At 40.5% G+C, this 18,368-nt stretch overlaps 1 protein-coding gene across 1 annotated transcript; it reads left to right on the top strand.

Moving 5' to 3' along the window:
• The first annotated feature begins 3,438 nt into the window (after window positions 1–3,438).
• On the top strand, window positions 3,439–17,676 carry rhbg (Rh family B glycoprotein). Its single transcript, XM_035608807.2, has 10 exons — window positions 3,439–3,831; window positions 10,493–10,679; window positions 11,210–11,360; window positions 11,502–11,649; window positions 13,032–13,198; window positions 14,433–14,570; window positions 15,154–15,287; window positions 15,445–15,566; window positions 16,367–16,440; window positions 17,535–17,676. The coding sequence occupies exons 1-10, from the start codon at window positions 3,645–3,647 to the stop codon at window positions 17,607–17,609; spliced, it is 1,383 nt and encodes a 460-aa protein (XP_035464700.1). The 5' UTR covers window positions 3,439–3,644; the 3' UTR covers window positions 17,610–17,676.
• Window positions 17,677–18,368: the final 692 nt, after the last annotated feature.

Genomic DNA, 18,368 nt, shown 5'->3' with positions numbered 1-18,368 from the left:
GCAATAATCAACATAATACATAAACATTTATCAAATACGCAGAAACAGCTTCAAGTGCTCACTTAGATTTTATTTTTCTAAAATAATAAATTCAAGGAGTAAGGTGCAGTCTGAACAGGTCAGTTTTCAGTCTGCGACGGAAACATTGAAGGGATGCTGCTGTCATGATGTCAATGGGGAGCTCGTTCCACCATTGAGGAACCAGGAAGGAAAACAGACAGGATTTAGATGAGCGGTGGCTGTCCACCCCTCGTAATGAGAGCATAGCAAGCCGTTTCGCAGTTGCAGAGCAGAGTGGACGGGCTGGGGTTTAAGGTTTGACCATTTTCTGGATGTAGGAAGGGCCTGAGCCACTCGCAACATGGTAGGCGAGTACCAGTGCCTTGAATCGGATTCAAGCTACCACTGGAAGCCAGTACAATGTGCGGAGGAGCGGTCTAGTGTGGGAGAACTGTGGTAGGTTGAAGACCTGCAATCTGGATGAGCTGCAGAGGTCGGATTCCAAATGTCGGCAGACCAGCAAGGAGGTAGTTGCAGTAATCCCGGCAGACAAGAGCCTGCACCAATAGCTGCGTCGCCTTCTCTGTGAGGAACAGAGGTATCCTCCTGACTAATCACAAATCCCATTTTTTAAGTGGTGCTTCTAACCGAATGTTAGAATGCTAACATCCTAAACTAAGATGATGAACACTAGTTACAAGTACAAGAGTAGTGCAACGTGTACGGAGGAATGGAAAGCATTTTAGGAATTATCTACAATCTGACATGAATGTCATAATGACAGAGACGTTTACTAGCATGAGACTCGCACACAACTTCAACTGTTTCTTCAACTGAGAAAGCTCTGGAATGACAGGGACTCTTGGCATCGCTCTGGTATCTAACAAGAAAAACAACAACGCTGTTATCACACCAGTCAATCACATATGGATCTGTCAGGTCATTTCAAATTAAACTCCATGGCTGCACATAGTCTGGTCAATTGTTATAAAGCAAATAGACATTTGATAATACAATCTTAGAGTTTTAGCAGAAATTGCTAATAGTCAATGTAGCATTTTTTCTTTTTCTTATTAAGAATTTTATTGTCCAATGAGATTCGATTGAGATGTGATTGTTCTGTCCAGCTCAAGTTACTGTGTTTTTAATGCCAAAGGTGTCCTGAACAACCTGTTGACTGAGGAGACAACTGCTTCCTGAGTTTCCTGGCTAATGGCTGCTAGCTGCTTAGCTGCTGCTGATACCTCACTGGTTTGGAACAGTGAAACATTTCCGCTTGTGTCCATCCTCAATGCATCTTGTGTGCATTTACAGCTGTTCTCCCATGTGGTGGAGCACTGTCCAGTCACCAGTAACACACATTAATGTCACCAACTTATTGTAGAAGTACACATTTTTGATTCTTTCAGTTTTTTTGGTTATCTGCATCCACGTTGTGATGTTTTTATCTTACCGTGGTCAGATTTCATTGAAATGATTTGCTGCTTGTTTTTTGGACCTTCGTGGTTTGTTTTCTAACGTGTTTTCTAACAAGACTTCACTCGTTTCTTTGACTTCAGAGAACACATCAATCGCCAGCATGATGCACAATTAAAAGGAATGTCAGAGGTCACAGTCTTATACTGTTGTTCATCAGTTTCCCTGCAAGACTGCTCAGGTACCTCACCTGAGGTGTCGTTGATTTGATGGTTGTACACCTGTGGACTTATGCCTGACCAGAGTTTCAGGTGGTATGGTGTGTGAATCAGGCGTCGGCTTGAAGGCTTGTTGATTTAAGTGAAACGTGTAACTGCTGAGATGAAGTGATGAGGAGTGAAAGCAATTCAGGGAAGAAAAAAAACAGACGGGATAAGACTTGTCGGTCCATATGGCCTGAAGTTGAAGTGTAAGGTTACTTTAAAGCTGTCAATCAAGTGAAACAAGTTACTGTAATACGGATATTTCTTCCCAAAACACACACACACACATTTATTTATATACATATATATATTAATATATTTAATATTTAGTCCTTGATGTTGATGTGTTGGAAGCAAGCAAAATGGGCACAATGCAAAACGGTTCAGTAATGGGTTTTTTTCGAGGAACAATGAGTTAAGGTGTTGACTCGTCCTCCAAGTTCCCCAGCTCTCAATCCAATCTGACATCTGTCGGATTTGCAGGACAAACAAGTCCGATTCCAATTTACAGCACTGAAAGGATCTGCTGCTAACGTCATGGTGCCAGACACCACAGCATCACCTCCAGAGGTCAATGCCTCGACGGGTCAGAGCAGTTTTGGCGGCAAAAGGGAACCTACTCTATATTAGACAAGTGGTCATTATGTTATGTAGTTATACTTTACAGTTTCAATTTAAGAGCTTAGGTAATTTCCTGAAACAGGTCAATGCTGTGTGTGTGTGTTAGACCAAGTCAAAATAAACTGCAGTGTGTGTTTGTGGTGGTAAAGGAACATGTGACCCAGGGCAACAGTGCGGTTCATTAACGTGCTTTAATAGTGTTTGGACAAAATAGAATGACAATGAGGGAAATATATATTACAGTAAACATGATAAGATATATTTATATCATTTATTTATTGCTGGTGTGGTCTTTTGACAATGAGAAATATATAGAAAATATAACTTCATTCTTTTATAGAATATGAGGAGTTACTGGAGACACAGTTTGGAATCAGGCTGACCTGGGAGCGGGGCGGACAGGAAGCTGAGCAGACAGAGAGGCCTCTTCCCTGTCGCTGCCTGCAAAGTTACCTGGCTTCTCTTTGACGTCTGTGGTCTTGAGTGGCAATAGTTCAAATTCCTCAAAAACACAACAACATTCCTGCCAGTTTATTCACCTGTCTGAATAAAAGGCTGTCTCCGATGATGGAAGATGCCGATACAGGTTTGAGTCCAAAACTCCAACTCTGTTATCACACAAGCTGCATTCAGCCATTCTTTTTTGGTCAGCTACTATCGCTACAGCACTATTGGCCCTACATGTGTTTCTTTTATCATGCAGGTATAAACAGAGTAGGCCAGAAAAGGACAGAGCGGCTGCTGCCAAATAGATGATTTTACACAGAAGTTCCATGTGGAAGTTTTTTTAAAAAAATGAATCTGGCTGTAACACAAGTCGTATTATCCAACACAAGTCATGTGGCATTAGATGTTTTCTAGTTTTGCTACTGAACCACAAATGCCCCAGGATGAGTACTGTTGAAACCACTTAAGGAAATTATCAAGAGATTAAATTATTTCTATCAAAGAAATGTCATAGATCATTTCTTATTCCTTTATACTACCTGAAGTACTTGTGTGAAAACCTTCAGAAGTACAGTAGCAGAGGGGCGGAGCTCAAAGTTACCTTTTTGTGGAGGAGGCAGGTCTGGTAGGCGCGGCCCAAAAGAAAAAAAACACACATGTAAGACAGCTCTTTTGTCTATCTGTGACCGTCTTCTTCCAAAATCCCCCTCCCCTTCTCCACCAAAACCCCAAAACACACACACACCAGCCTCCCCCCTTTGCACTGAGGACATCCCTGGGTTGAGTGTGAGAGAGACAGAGTGTGTCTAACTTTCAGTGCTGGATCATTAATCCCGATTCATCCCCAGCTCCAACAACTGGGCCTCATCAAGCCTACCCTCACTGGCGGAGGAAATCATGACAGACGCAGCAACCAACATGCGGCTGAAGCTCCCGATCATCTGCTTCATCCTGGAGGTCATCCTCATCATCCTCTTCGGTGTGCTGGTGCAGTACGACTCTGATACGGATGCAAGGCAGTGGCATAACAACACCAACTCTGGTCACTCTGACTACGAGAATGAATTCTACTACCGCTACGCAAGTGAGTCTACTGTGAAGTGTGTGGAGATTCGGGGACATAGGTCGCAGGCTGGGGGTTGAAATGCTTTGACTCAATGAAATCTGTGCCTGAATTTGAGTAAAACAGCCTTTAGAAGAATAATCTACCAAAGTTTATGAAGAAGCAGCGGTAACAGCTTGTGCATTAATCACATTTAAAATTGCCAACTTGATGGAAAAAGGGTGATTTTATTACATAGAGAATTCAGAAAACATTGTATGTACCATTATATACCCAGGTGTAGAGTAAATTAAATCAGGGGGTGTAACCTTTTTTTAAATCTGATTGAATCCTAGTTTACCTTAAACACCAACAAAATGTTATATTTGGGGGCATTTTTGCCTTTTAGTTTTTGGAGGAGCGGGTTCACTCATACATTTCCTCTTTAGACTTGAAGAATAATCTTGTGTAACTATTATTTTTCAAACTGTTTTGTCATCAATGACACTTAACACAACTCACTGACACCAAAATCGTCTCTTCCATGCTCCCTCTGTGGTTTTTACAGACCTTTTCGAACATCATGTTCATGCTGCCCCAACTCATTAACATTTAAAAAAAACAAAACATTAGGGTTTTTGCTCAAAGTGTTAACACCATTTGGTTCTCTGAGAAATTCCATGGAAAAGTGACGAACTGCTGAGCTAGAGAATTCCCCTAATTGGACGGGTCCTATTCTTTGTGAGTGAACATTTGATAAAGACGTCTTCCAGTCCACTGGCGTCCCATAGAGGCTGAGCCACTGATCATTAATATCCTGATTTGTATGGAATGATGTGAATAAATAAAAAAAGCTCATTACTTCTTCCATAAAACAAATATCCTCTCCACTGACACACAAAACCCAAAGGTGTTCTTTTCAATGTTAAATAATCATAACTAACTACGCACCGGTACGCCGTACCGGAACTTTTACATTTTACACTTACCGTTACTTTTTCTTGCGTACCAGGACTTCCCGCAAGATGCCGGTACTCTTTAGACTCTCTTCACATTAGATTCTCTGGTTGATATACTGCAGCCCTAAATAATCTACATTACCCTAACAAACCGAAAATATTTTTAACACTTTTCATGACAAAATGAACGATCTCCAATGTATGTTTTGCACAGTTGGTTCAGCAAAGAAGCTCTCTCTCTCTCTCTCCCTTGTCGCCGTTACATGAATGCGCTATTGTGAACGCGCTGTTGTGAACGCGTTGTTGACGTGATGGACAGCGTGTCTTACGTTGATGAGCTGCTCCACAGCGCTGATCAGCTGTTTATTCAAAATGTTTCGAAACTGACCATAATGCCTGTCCAACTTCACCACTGCACATTCTTGGACCCAGAACAACACTAATGCCAAGATTAACAGTTCTCAATATAGGACTGACAGACAGTCTGAAAATTAAATTCATTTCTTTGAAGAGCGCAAAACATGATAGTGGAAATTAAATTAAAATCATAATCCAGACAGAATTATAAAAATAATGATATTTCCAAAAGAAGCTACTTTCCCCTCTTTTTTGTAATGGTATGTGGGTGGGGGACATCAGTGTCAATATAACAGATATATACGTTGTAAGGATATTAATGGTGGTGATCATCATTCACCACCAGATCCTCCTCTCCCCCTCCAACAACTGGGAGTCTCAGACTCGGCACTCTCCCTGTTTGCATCCTACCTCAAGTACTGCACTTATAAGGGTTTCTTGGAAAGGATCTGTGTCCGAACCCTGAAACCTCACTACTGGGGTCCCACAGGGCTCTGTTCTGGGCCCCATCCTCTTCTCTTTGTACATCAGGTCATTAGGCTCACTCACATGGCTTTTCCTACCATAGCTACACAGATGACACCCAACTCATGTGGACCTTTCCACAATCTGAAACCAAGGTGGCAGCACGAATCTCTGCATGTCTGGCTGACATTTAATGGTGAATGTCGAAGCACCACCTGAAGCTCAATCTGGAGAAGATCGAGATGCATTTCCCCCAGGGAAGGAATCTCCCACCATCACCATTGAGAACTCTGTGGTGACCCTTTCCCAAACTGTAAGGAACCTGGGTTCCTGGAAGACCAGCTGTCCTTTGCTGCCAACACCGCAGTGACGACCCGCTCCTGCAGATTCATCCTCCAAAACATCAGGAGAATACGTCCGTTCATCACCGAGAAGGCGACGCAGCTATTGGTGCAGGCTCTTGTCATCTCACGCTTGGACTACTGCAACTCCCTCCTAGCTGGTTTGCCGACATGTGCATCTGACCTCTGCAGCTCATCCAGAATGCAGCAGCCCGGTTGGTCTTCAACCTACCAATAATTTTCCCACACAACGCTTCTCCGCACCCTGCACTGGCTGCTGGTGGTGGCTCAAATCCGATTGAAGGCACTGGTACTCGCCTACCGTACTCCGAGTGGCTTAGGCCCCCACTTCATCCAGAAAATGGTCAAAACTTACCCCCAGCCCCACTCCATTCTGCAACTGCGAAACGGCTTGCTATGCCCCAGGGGTGGCCAGCCACCACTCATCTAGATCCCGTCTGTTCTCCCTCTTGGTCCTTCAATGGTGGAACGAGCTCCCCATTGACATCAGGACAGCAGAATCCCTAGAATGCTTCCGTCGCAGAATGAAAACTAACCTGTTCAGACTGCACCTTACTCCTTGAATTTATTATTTAAAAAATAAATCTAAATGAGCCCTTGAAGCTGTTTTTGCCTATTTGATAAATGTTTATGTGCTGATTGTTGCACTTTTGGGTAATATCTTCATGGTTGACAAAAGCGTCTGCTAAATGAATGTAATGTAATGTAATTTACACTCATATATTCATACCTATGTGTTTATGATTCAAATATTTACTACAGCACACAAGTGTTTACTAGTACAGTATAAAGTACTTTTATATTTAGCCTCCCAAATTTTTATCAAAGTTCATCAGATTGATGGATTTAACTTTGAAACGTGCAACATTTTCTTTCGGGGGAGCATGCTCCAGGACCCCCCTGCAGGGTCTGACATCCACCCACCATAGTCTCTCAAAATCCTATGGGAAACACTTATGGACTTTTATCTTGAACAAAATTACCGACTCCATGAGTTTGAACATTGTTAGAAAGATTTGTCAATAATCTAAATACACAAGTCAAACTAATGAGTAACAAAGGTCCAGTCGTTTTTGAACGATCTAATTAATGGACAAGTTAAACATTTAAATAAATGTATATTTTGGACATCACTCATATCTCCTGGAATCTTTTACTCTCTGTAGAAATTCATGATGTAATACTTAATAATTCGATATGTGAATAAAGGGAATTCCAGTTCTTATTATTTTCTATTTCAAGCACTGTGTCTGTCCCATGCATTTCCATTTGCAGGTGTAAACAGACACTTATAGCTACAGTGTGTAATATTAAGAAGAACGTATTCACAGAAATTGAATCTATTGTCCATAACTATGTGTTCATATATGTATAATCACCTGCAACAAAGAACCAATGTTTTTTCATAAACTTTAAATGAGTTAATATATAGTTACATGAGGGCGACCCGACTTCAGTGTAAATCACCATGTCTGCTACGTGGTGTTGTGCTGTGTTCTGGTTCCACTGTGACTCGGGATGTCGGAATAAAATCAACACACCGACTTCCAGGGTCCAGGTCCCGAGTGGTTCCAAGGAATAATGGAACGCAGCATTAAATACGGTTGCAGAAAACGGTCCAGAATATGCGCATTTGCGTTGATTTCCAGCACTGCAGGAAACCTGGCAATGGAATTAGCGGTGCGCCACCATGAAATGTCCACTGTCGGATGCTCAGTTGGTTTGCAACTTTACCACCAGATACCGCCAGAAAAGTAAAAAAAATTACACACTGGGGCTTTAAATTAAATTGAATGACTTTACTTTTTCATTTTTTATTCCACTGAGCCACTCATCTCCCCACAGCTCCACCTTCACAAAATCAACCTTGGGTAACATGACTGAGGGCTGTGGGGCGTGTCTTCACAAGTCACTGTCAGAAGTTTGTAAGGTGTGTCTCTTAGTTCCGGTTCATTGTTAGTGTTGTTTTCCTTCAGGATATTCCAGGACATATTTAGATTTTTCCAATATTTGTTTTGTACAAGACCCAAACATGAAATGCCGGTAAAGAAGAGAAAAGAAAGGAACCTGCAAATGCTATCTTACTTTTTATACACTGATAAATGTGTTGATGTTTTTTTTTTTACACTAACATAAAACCAACCGGTTGAGGCAGATGTCCGCTAAGGCTAATGCCCTATCTCACCAGGTTAAAAAATGATTCCTTGATGCAACCATTAATCCGAATTGGCTCCAATATATAATGGATTCTTCCTTGGGTCATGCCACACCCCTCCACAATGTTTCATGGAAATCAGTTTAGTAGTGTTTGCGTAATCCTGCGAGATGAAAAAGAGAAACAATCAGCAAGAAAACATGAGGTCGTTATTGATGCTAACAGAAACTAAAAGTTGTGTAACGTAACAAAACTACAGCAGCAAGTCTCTTCACAGTTTGCATGCAGCAGGAATCAGGAGTAATATACACAGGTTAACAAGAAGTCTTTGTGCGCCAGCTCTCTTCTAAAGATGTTTAGATGCGACGCTGTCGCGCCACCTTCACCTTTATCTCTGCCCCATCGATTGTTTATTTCCCGGCTTCTGCAGAACAATTTCAACGACAGACTGTCTGAGGTTAGAACACTAAGAGCAGAGGCTGAAAGGTCCATTAGCTTCAGATAATCCTTAACCTGACACTTTTAACTGTCATGGGAATTGAAACACAGGATCACCGTCATGTTTCACTGCTGTGTATACACAACCTGCATTCCCTGTATGTATTGCACGCCTGGAAGACTCTGCAGTGTACACAGACAAGCTCATACAGATCAGGGCATCTATGGGGCAGGGCTGGACATGTGACTGAGCTTTTTATCTGTAGCAGGATCGTGTGCATGTCTGTGGTCTTTAAGTCAATGTATTGTCTGCTCTACATGCTTGTGTGAGATAAGGTGGTACTGTAATGCAGCTTATCGTGCTAAAGATTTCCTGGAGGTGAACAAAGCAATCCAATGATGAAATGGGCTGCTGCCCTGAGGTGTCTGAGAGGTCGAAGCATTAATCCTGTACATGTAGTTAAAAATATGATTAGAGGAATGATTGTCGTGCTCATATCACATTTGGCTTTGTTTTTTAAAAGTGTAAAAATGACCTTGATGACGAAGATACAGCTGTTTCTGAAACCTGTATTTTTATTTTTAATATGGAAGTACTTCCATTTAAAGAAAAATACACCAACGTTATTCCCGTGAATATGCAAACATGATCAGACACACACACACACACACACACACACAAACACTCACACACATAAACATGAACTGTTGAATGTAAAATAAGCAGACAGGAATGCCGACGGGAAAGCCAACAATAGTTTTATCCTCCATTTCTGATATGACAGGACATCGGATGACAGTGGCGTAGCGTCTCAACGCTAATTGACTTTTGCATCAACACCAGATATTTGATCAAGCGAGTGACGCAAATTACTTTGTATGTAATACTCGCACAAATCATTTTCATCGCGTTCCCAAAAGCACCAAAATAAGAAATTCATTAGAACAGATTTCATGTCCCATGATGGTTTAAATTAACTGTTGTGAACCCCAGAGCCAGAGTTCAATGACAACTGTACGTTGTCACCTGGCATCACCTCTGACCTGGCCATGCCAATTAACAGTCACCATGGTGACAAGCAGCCACGGCCAAGCGCATATTGTGTGGCAGTTTGGGACAAATAAGGAGAGTTCGAAAGGAGTGCTCTGCAACAAAGCAAGATGAGAGAGTTCACATCCAAGAAGCTTTGTTCTGAAAACATGGAGCTGTCCGATGATATTTAAAGTAACAAGTTTCTTAAAGTTGATGTGAGTATGGATGCAAAGTCACACTGAAGAGGCACTGAGGCGCAGCTGAACCTTAAGTCCCTGTAAACCAGAGTTTACGTAACTGTGCTCATTCTCAGTGGGATGCTGTTTTCAATGACAAAGACCACTAGTGACTCAGTTGTTGGCAGTGGTGAGCTGTTTCTGTTGCTGGAGGATCAGACATGAGGTTGATCTGAGGTAACCACTTCAATATGTAGCTTTTGCTACGTTTATGGCTTACAGCGTTTTAGTTTGAAAACTCTGGGGCTGTGTTTTAGTCTAGACCAACCGAAAGGGAGACGTATGTAAACGATGATGCAGACGCCGATGTTCTCTTCCTGATTAGTTCTTAACCGTCATGACTTGACTACCAGCGGTGAAGGCAAAGCTTTGCTAACAATTCCTGTTTCCTGCTATTACTTTACACCCTCTCTGTTCCACTTTTAGAGGATTTTTCTACCGCTAAGCAATCAACTGCAGAGTAGACAATCTACTTCCTGGTTACACTGACATGGAGATGCCCCTGTGTACGTGAATTGTCATGTGACATGCAGTGATTTATAATGATTTAAAACTTTACCTCGGATTATGTCAGTGCCATCTTTTGCTCAGAAACCAGACTGAAACCTGTTTTATATAATTAGTCTGACAATCTTCTTTTTAAATGTTACTTCATGTTTGTTTCTTTGACGTTCATAATGCTTTCTTTCATTGTGCAGGTTTCCAGGATGTGCATGTAATGATCTTCATGGGTTTCGGCTTCCTCATGACCTTCCTGCAGCGATATGGCTTCAGCAGTGTGGGCTTCAATTTCCTGATCGCAGCCTTCGCCCTGCAGTGGGCGACGCTCATGCAGGGCTTCTTCCACGGCATGCATGGAGGCAAGATCCACATCGGAGTGGAGAGGTATCTATGAATGGTGCACTCATAAACAATATACTCAATATGCAAAAATATGTAAAGTCCTCTACTTCAAGCAGGCCTGTACCTGTTCTGTTCTCTACACACGCTCACTTTTAACTTTGAACATTAACACCTCTACATGCTATGGCCATGGTTTCTGGAGAAAGTCCCTGTCCACTCAAAAAAATTTTCTGGAGGGTCGGGTTCAATAAGTGGATCAAGTCTCCAAACTCGACTACTGCTGCTAGTTTTGTGGCAGCTCAGGAGATAGTAAGGCACGGAAAGCTTTTTATTTGATTAATTTTCCACAAAATAAGACTCAAATAGGCCTGCAGTTCTGTTTTATTTCAAAGTAGGCCATCACATGCCGGTGTTTTTTTTCCTCCTCTTCCCTAAGAGTTCGGTGTTTTCCTTTGTCACGATATAACTGTTTTGATAAGTTCAAAACAGCAATAAAATGTCAATAGTTTTCACTTTGTTTTTCAATAATTTCTTAAAAGCAACAATTATAATCCAGACGTTGTCTCTTCCAGCATGATCAACGCTGATTTCTGCACCGGCGCTGTGCTCATCTCATTTGGGGCCGTTCTGGGTAAAACCAGCCCCGTCCAGCTGCTGGTCATGGCCATGTTCGAGGTCACGCTGTTTGCTGTCAATGAGTACATCGTGCTGTCTGCTCTAGGGGTGAGTCACAGAAAACAGATACTGTAGCTGTGATTACATGATGCTGATGTAAGATGTACAGAATGTCTGTCTGCATTTACCAACTCTACCTTGGAACCTGACATGGTATCGTAAAAACCAAGTGCACTGACTTTGTTTCAGGCCAAGGATGCTGGAGGCTCCATGACCATCCACACATTTGGAGCCTACTTTGGCCTGATGGTGACCCGCATCCTGTACCGACCCAACCTGGACAAGAGCAAGCACAGGAACAGCTCCGTCTACCACTCTGACCTGTTCGCCATGATTGGTAACCATCTTGCAAAGAGTCAATATTTTTGTTTCCCTGAAAAGAGTAATAACACCCAGGTCAAAGATTCTGTGGTTGATACTTGTGCTGTCAACACAAAACAATACAGTTTTGACAGGTGTAAAGAAAAGTGACCAGACACTGACGTTGCATGATTTTAAATTATATAGTTACACTGTTACATTGTCATATTGTTACACCGCACAATGAAATTCTTACTTTGGTCATCCTCCATTAAACAGTTAAAAAGAAGTATTAAAAAACAAAACATGAACTGTTGTGCTTGTGCAAACCAGACCTGAATGAACGGTAATATTATAAATAAGTATTTCGCAAGTGTTTCGACCACAATGGATTTTTCAAGTCTTGGGAGATTTGTCAAACGAGTTGATAAAGAAACACTAGTCCAGCAGTCCACCAGAAGATTTTCTGGATGCATTAATATGTTCCTAAATTTTTTCTATATTGATGCAATCAAATTTACTGATTAAAAAAAAAAATCAAAATTCATCAAAACTTGAACAACAATTACAGATTTTCTACAAACCAACTAACTGCAACTACTATTTTCTATGACAGCTGGCTTCATGACAGTCTCGTCCTTTTTGTTTCCTTCCTGGAATAAAATCTGGGATTTCATAGTTAAACTTTTTTGAAAATAAAGGAAAAATATAAACAACTCAATAAATGAATTAATATTCAACGAAATTAGCCAAAATCGTATCATATTATCATATGTATTAATTCTCTTTTTTTTACTTAATTTTATCATTTATAAATTCATTTAATTAAGTATTATCTTCCTTTCCATCTAAGCATTAATTTCCCCAACTGTATTTATTTTATTTATATATACAGTATATATATATATATATTACATTTATTTGCGTATTTCTGCTTCATTATGCAAATGAGGGGGCTGTCATTCAAAGTCATGGGGTCAATGTTTTGCCTTTTGTTTGATCGACATCAGGGTGTTTTTTTGTGCTTAGTTTTACAAAAAAATAATGATAAATATATATATTTCAATCCATTTAAAAATAAATAAATGCGTTTGAAAAGAAATTGAACTTTTAGGAAATTAAATGAACAGGGGATTTGATAGAAAGGTTGATAAAAGCAGAAGCAAAGACAATTTTGAAATATTAATCATTGGTCAATTTTTTTTAAATTTTACTTAATGCCCACATTTATTTGTAATATTATTTTTCATGAATTAATGGTATACTAATTCTTTCATTTATTTATTCTTAATTTTGACTTCATTGTTTCTCCACAATTTTGGAGCAATTGCTTGTCACTTATCCTAGTGCAGTGTTTTATTTAACCACATTTGCAGTGAGGAGTCGAACAAATGTCCTTATTTTTGCACCTCTGTTCAGGCACCGTATACCTGTGGATGTTCTGGCCCAGCTTCAACTCTGCCATCACGGCTCACGGAGACGACCAGCACCGCACAGCCATGAACACCTACTACTCCCTGGCAGCCTGCACCCTGTCCACCTACGCCATGTCTGCCCTCACGGCACACGATGGCAAGCTGGACATGGTGAGGTCACAATCTCTGGTTTTCCTGAACCAAAATCAAACCAAAAAGTTGTGTTTGCTGCAGCATTTACACGACTGCAAAAACAGGAGGAAAAATAAAAGATAAAGACTGGAATTATTAATTAGAGAAACAATTGTGAGGAGCATTTCGTGCATTAAAAAATGTCTCTAGAATAGTTCAGCTTAATTCTCAATCATCTTCCTCTACTGCTTTTTTCTAATGCCCGGCCCATGAACTCTTCTGCAAACGGGTTTTTCTTGACCTCTTGTCAGCAGGGTGGATCTCAGCTCATCAGGGAGTTGTAACTCATCAGATAACCGCTGATGAGTGAATCACCTGAAGGTACATTTCAGTCAACAGTAAATCACCCTAAAATCACGATGGGACATTCCTGCAGTGATGGTAATCAAACCTGAGAGAATCATGTGACTTGACAAACAGGGGGTGGACTGCAGCCGGTTGATCGTCAAGACGAGCTTATCAGTTGATGGAATCAGTTTGTCTCTCAGGCATTCAACCTGTTTGCTGCAGCATTGACACGTGGTGAGAAAAAAAGCAGCAGCATATTTCAAACTCATGGCTTGTAGGTCGAAGCACGTGGTTGTATTCCATTGCCTTTAGTGGTGAAACTGCACCTCCCAGTCTCGTAACCGAATAATTCACCCAGGAAAAGTTGTATTTGCTCCAATCTTTTTTCCACTGGGCATTTTTAATGCTCTACAAAAAGGTGATGCATGTAGTTGACTTTACCATGCACCAACACACCGTAGGTTCCACTGAATCGTGTGATAAATTACACTTGATGCTGACTGAAAGAATAAGCTCAGAATTGGCAGAAATATAAAATCCATGTCCAAAAGAAATAAAAATATATGAATAAAATAAAATCCATGTCCAGGAAATTCTTGGTCTGTGTAGGTTTGTGAGGGTTGAGTCTATTTATGTCCCCAGAGACCAAAAGAAATCTCCAACTCTTTTCTAATTTGTTCAGTCTACAAATTCTGGAATCAGCACATACTGTAGGTGCTGCACCCTCCGCGACTCAGTATCAGTTTGTGTAACTCAAACTCCCGCACGTCTGGCTTTTTAAACCGAGGATCTGTTTTAACATACCTTGAAATAACTCCTTTTTATTTGAGTGTAACAGAGAATCTGACAACTGCTAAGTCAAATTTTGTTGCTTATAGCTGCATCCTCTAGCCTGCAGATCTCATGAGCCTTTTGTCCTCTTCAGGTCCACATCCAAAATGCTGCCCTGGCCGGTGGAGTTGCAGTGGGAACAGCCGGCGAAATGATGCTGACACCTTTCGGCTCCATGATCGTCGGTCTCTTGGCTGGCATCATCTCTGTTCTGGGCTACAAGTACCTCTCAGTAAGGACGATTCAGCAGTTCATGTTCTATAGTGAAGTCAAGGAAGGTCTGGACTCCCAAATATTGACATATCTTATTTAATAAAACTCATAAGACATGAAACAATGGAACAAATGTAGAAATTCTGCATTCACACATCTGGGATATTTTTGTGTGCAGATTGTGTAAACATTTCACAGACCTAACACAGTCTTCCACTCATTAGACAGATCCAGTTACATATGACAGAGAATACAGCCACTACTGTTTAAAATATATTGTGCTCACAAAAGCACAAATTGCAGCGGGATGAAAAAATAAAATGTTCGACAGTGTGTATATTTATATACGAAAAAGAAAAATGGATTTCAGACCACCTGCATTTTTTTTGTAAAGATATTTTTGGGGGCCTTTTTTAAAGCCTTTGTTAGACAGGACAGTATATAGTGTGAAAGGGGGGAGAGAGTGGGGGAAGACAAGCAGCAAAGGGCCAGGGTCGGAGTCGAACTGGCAGCCGCTGCAGGAGGACTCAAGCCTCCGTACATTACCTCCATTTTCTTTTGCAAAAACGGACGCTGACACTGTCTGCTTTTGCTCCCATCAGCCCATCCTGGAGGACAAACTGAAGATCCAAGACACCTGCGGGGTGAACAACCTGCACGGCATGCCCGGCATCCTGGGCGCTATTGTGGGAGCAGTCACTGCTGCTGTGGCAACCAAGGCCGTTTACGGAGAGGGGTAAGCATTATATTTGCTCTGCTGTAGCCACAAACATCTGATTCCCATTACATTATACTGGGCTTGAAACACATTCACAAAGAGTGACTGTAAAAAACCCAGCACTGTTTTAAATCTCTGCCGACCATTGTCGTGTTCCTCCCTGTGTGTTTCTCAGTATGAAGGACGTCTTCCCTGATGTGGCCAATGGAGACATTGATGCGTCTTACCAGGGCGTCCGTCAAGCCATTGCCCTCGCTGTCACCTTGGGCATCTCCCTGCTGGGGGGGCTTATTGTCGGTAGGTCGCGGGTCATCCTCAGGACGTTCAGATGAATCACATCTCTCCTTGCACAACACAAAACCTGTGCACAACTTTCGTTTTTGGTTGTAACTGGGGTTCATTTGTTTTTAGAAGGTACATATTATACAGTATGTGTGTTTTCAGTGTGAAGCAGGCCATGACAACACATGGAAATATAATCCAAACTTTACTATAATATACCCAAAAACTCTCACTTACATGTTCACGTAAAAGTAGCCTGTAATTAACTTTTATCTGGACAAGTCTGCTGCTGATGTGAGAAGCCATTTAAGGATGTAATGTAAATGCTGACTAGGCTGATGATGAACTGCAATGGTATTCTTGAACTTAAAAACAGGCTGTGTTCTGGAGCAGTGTTTCCCAAAGTAAGTGTGGGGTCCCTCTGGGAGGACAGATCTAGTAAACTTTAAAAATGATTTGCATCCAGATTTCTGTAATACATCATATTCATGGTAGGGAGTAATAACAATTGCTGTGCTGATGCGGGCTGCAGCAGCCCCTTCTGGCAAAAGGCTCTAATTGCAAGGGGGGACATTTTTTGGAAAAATGTATTGAAAACAAATCAATGAAAAAAAAACTTTCATTTCATTTTCTAGAGTAACATTTTGAGAGCAGTAGTAGGCATTACATTTTTAATTTTAACTTTTTAATATTTTTATGACATTTACATTTTTTGTTTAATTAGATAGTTTTAGTTTAGTGAATCAGTTCAACTCTTAATTTCTTGTTGTGATTCTGCACGTTTTCCAATGACGAGCTCTCTTTTCTGGCTTCAGGTTTCATTTTGAAGCTTCCCGTCTTCGGCGCCCCCTCTGACACCATCTGCTTTGAGGACAGCATCTACTGGGAGGTTAGTTTGCAGGCTGTCATTTAAAATCATTTATTAAAAATATTCCAGAAATGAACCACCTTACATAGAAAATAAAGGGTGCTCAGTTGGAACAGGTTGAGTTTCTAAATTAATTGCAATTCATTTCTAAAAATAAAATATGAAGAATAAAGTTTGAAATATCATATCAGTTGAATTGATATTTTCTCTGAGTTTTCTCTAGAAATTTGAATTAAGGAGCCATAAATTAAAGTAACCAATAAATAGGTAACACATTATATGTTGCAGCCTCAACATTTTATATTTAAAAGAGGAATAATGACTAGATTTTTTAATTCGGATTTAAATCATGTGTGTCTCACATGGAAAAACTATTTTTCCTTGAATGAAAGAAATTATTATAGATGAATGATTAGGATTTAATGGATTTTCATAAATGTTGACACTCTGTAGATTTGTCACTTTACAGTGACTCAATTATTTCAACTCTAAGTAAAGAGGGAAAAAGGGGAAGTGGATTATTACCAAACCCTCCCGGTGAGGATAAGATGGAAGATAATTGTGATGTTGCCACGACAGTGGCAATGTCTGACCACCAGGGAGAGCCCACGCAACAGAGGTAATCCTGGAGGAGCAGAAACCCTTCTGGATGATGTCAGGCCTTTTTACTGTAGGGCTGACGTAATTTAGATTCCCCCACAATGCAATGTGCAACATGGATGTGGCTCCTCATGCTTTTGTTTTACATGAGTAGTTTTCAAGTGGACATACTGTACAGTGTGTAGTATATTTCTGTGGAGCCAAAGGCAGATCTATTCCTCTTCTTTTTGTGGTTCATTACGTAATTTTACCAAAAAGAATCCACAGAATTGAGAGATTAAAGACAAATAAATAAACATAGAAAGTACAATAATTTTTTACCAGAAATGTTTGGTTTCATTTCTTTCATCCCTGGCCTTTTCTCACATTAATGACATCAAATCACCTTTAACTCAAGATTCATCTTTATCACTTTAACACTTCAGAGGTTTAGTCTGGAAGAGGAGTGATGTTTGAGACCAGGTGAGGCTACGGACGTGGGGAAACTCAATCTTCTTCTCTTCTGTTTGTCTCAGGTGCCTGGAGAGGAGACGGCTCATGTTGACCTGACCATTGTGAAGATGGAGGAGTCCGAGAAACTCAACTGCTAGACACACGCGCACACACACACACACACACACACACACACACACACACACACATACACTGAGGTTTTATCATCCTTACACTTGAGTATTTCACCCTGTAGGTTGTAAACAAAGAAAAGAAATGAAAATGTATCCACATTGTATTGATAGAAAAAGGTTATTGTCGGTTTCGACCACTAGAGGTCGATCCAGAGCTATAGTCCGTCGCCCTGTGCCACAGGCCTTTGAAAAGGCTGCATTGAGAAATGAGTCTTTTTCATAAAAATTTTTAAAAAAAGAACACCCAGTTCAAACCAAAGACAGAGACGCCCTCAGGGCCAGAAGCCATTAAAGAGACGAAGGGAGCATTTAAAACTGTGTTACATTTTCTACTTTATTCTACTTTATTCTAAACAAAGGATTTTACATGCAGAACAATGCATGTGCATAATAATCTTAAATATGTAATATCTCCTAAAATAAGGTTCAGGATTTTCTGTGATTTAATTTTTCTCATCAAACTGTAAAGGATTAGTTAGAATATAAATGTTGCTGTTCCCTTCTGTTACTCTGTTACTGTTACTTTTTCTCTCAAACCTTTAGACAAAATATTTTTTTTGATTGCTGTATTCACTTTCTAAAATTACTTTCCCTCAAAGTATTTTGATAACCGAAGATTGGATTATTTTTTGCAAAATAAATTGATGAAATGTCAAGTTTGGTCTATTTTGCTTCCTTAACAGGTTTTCATTCAGACTAAAACTTCACCTAGTCTTTTTGTTT

This window comes from Scophthalmus maximus, chromosome 10, assembly GCF_022379125.1.
Source record: "Scophthalmus maximus strain ysfricsl-2021 chromosome 10, ASM2237912v1, whole genome shotgun sequence".
Classification (NCBI taxonomy): Eukaryota; Metazoa; Chordata; class Actinopteri; order Pleuronectiformes; family Scophthalmidae; genus Scophthalmus; species Scophthalmus maximus.
This window is presented reverse-complemented; position numbering and strand designations above follow the sequence as displayed.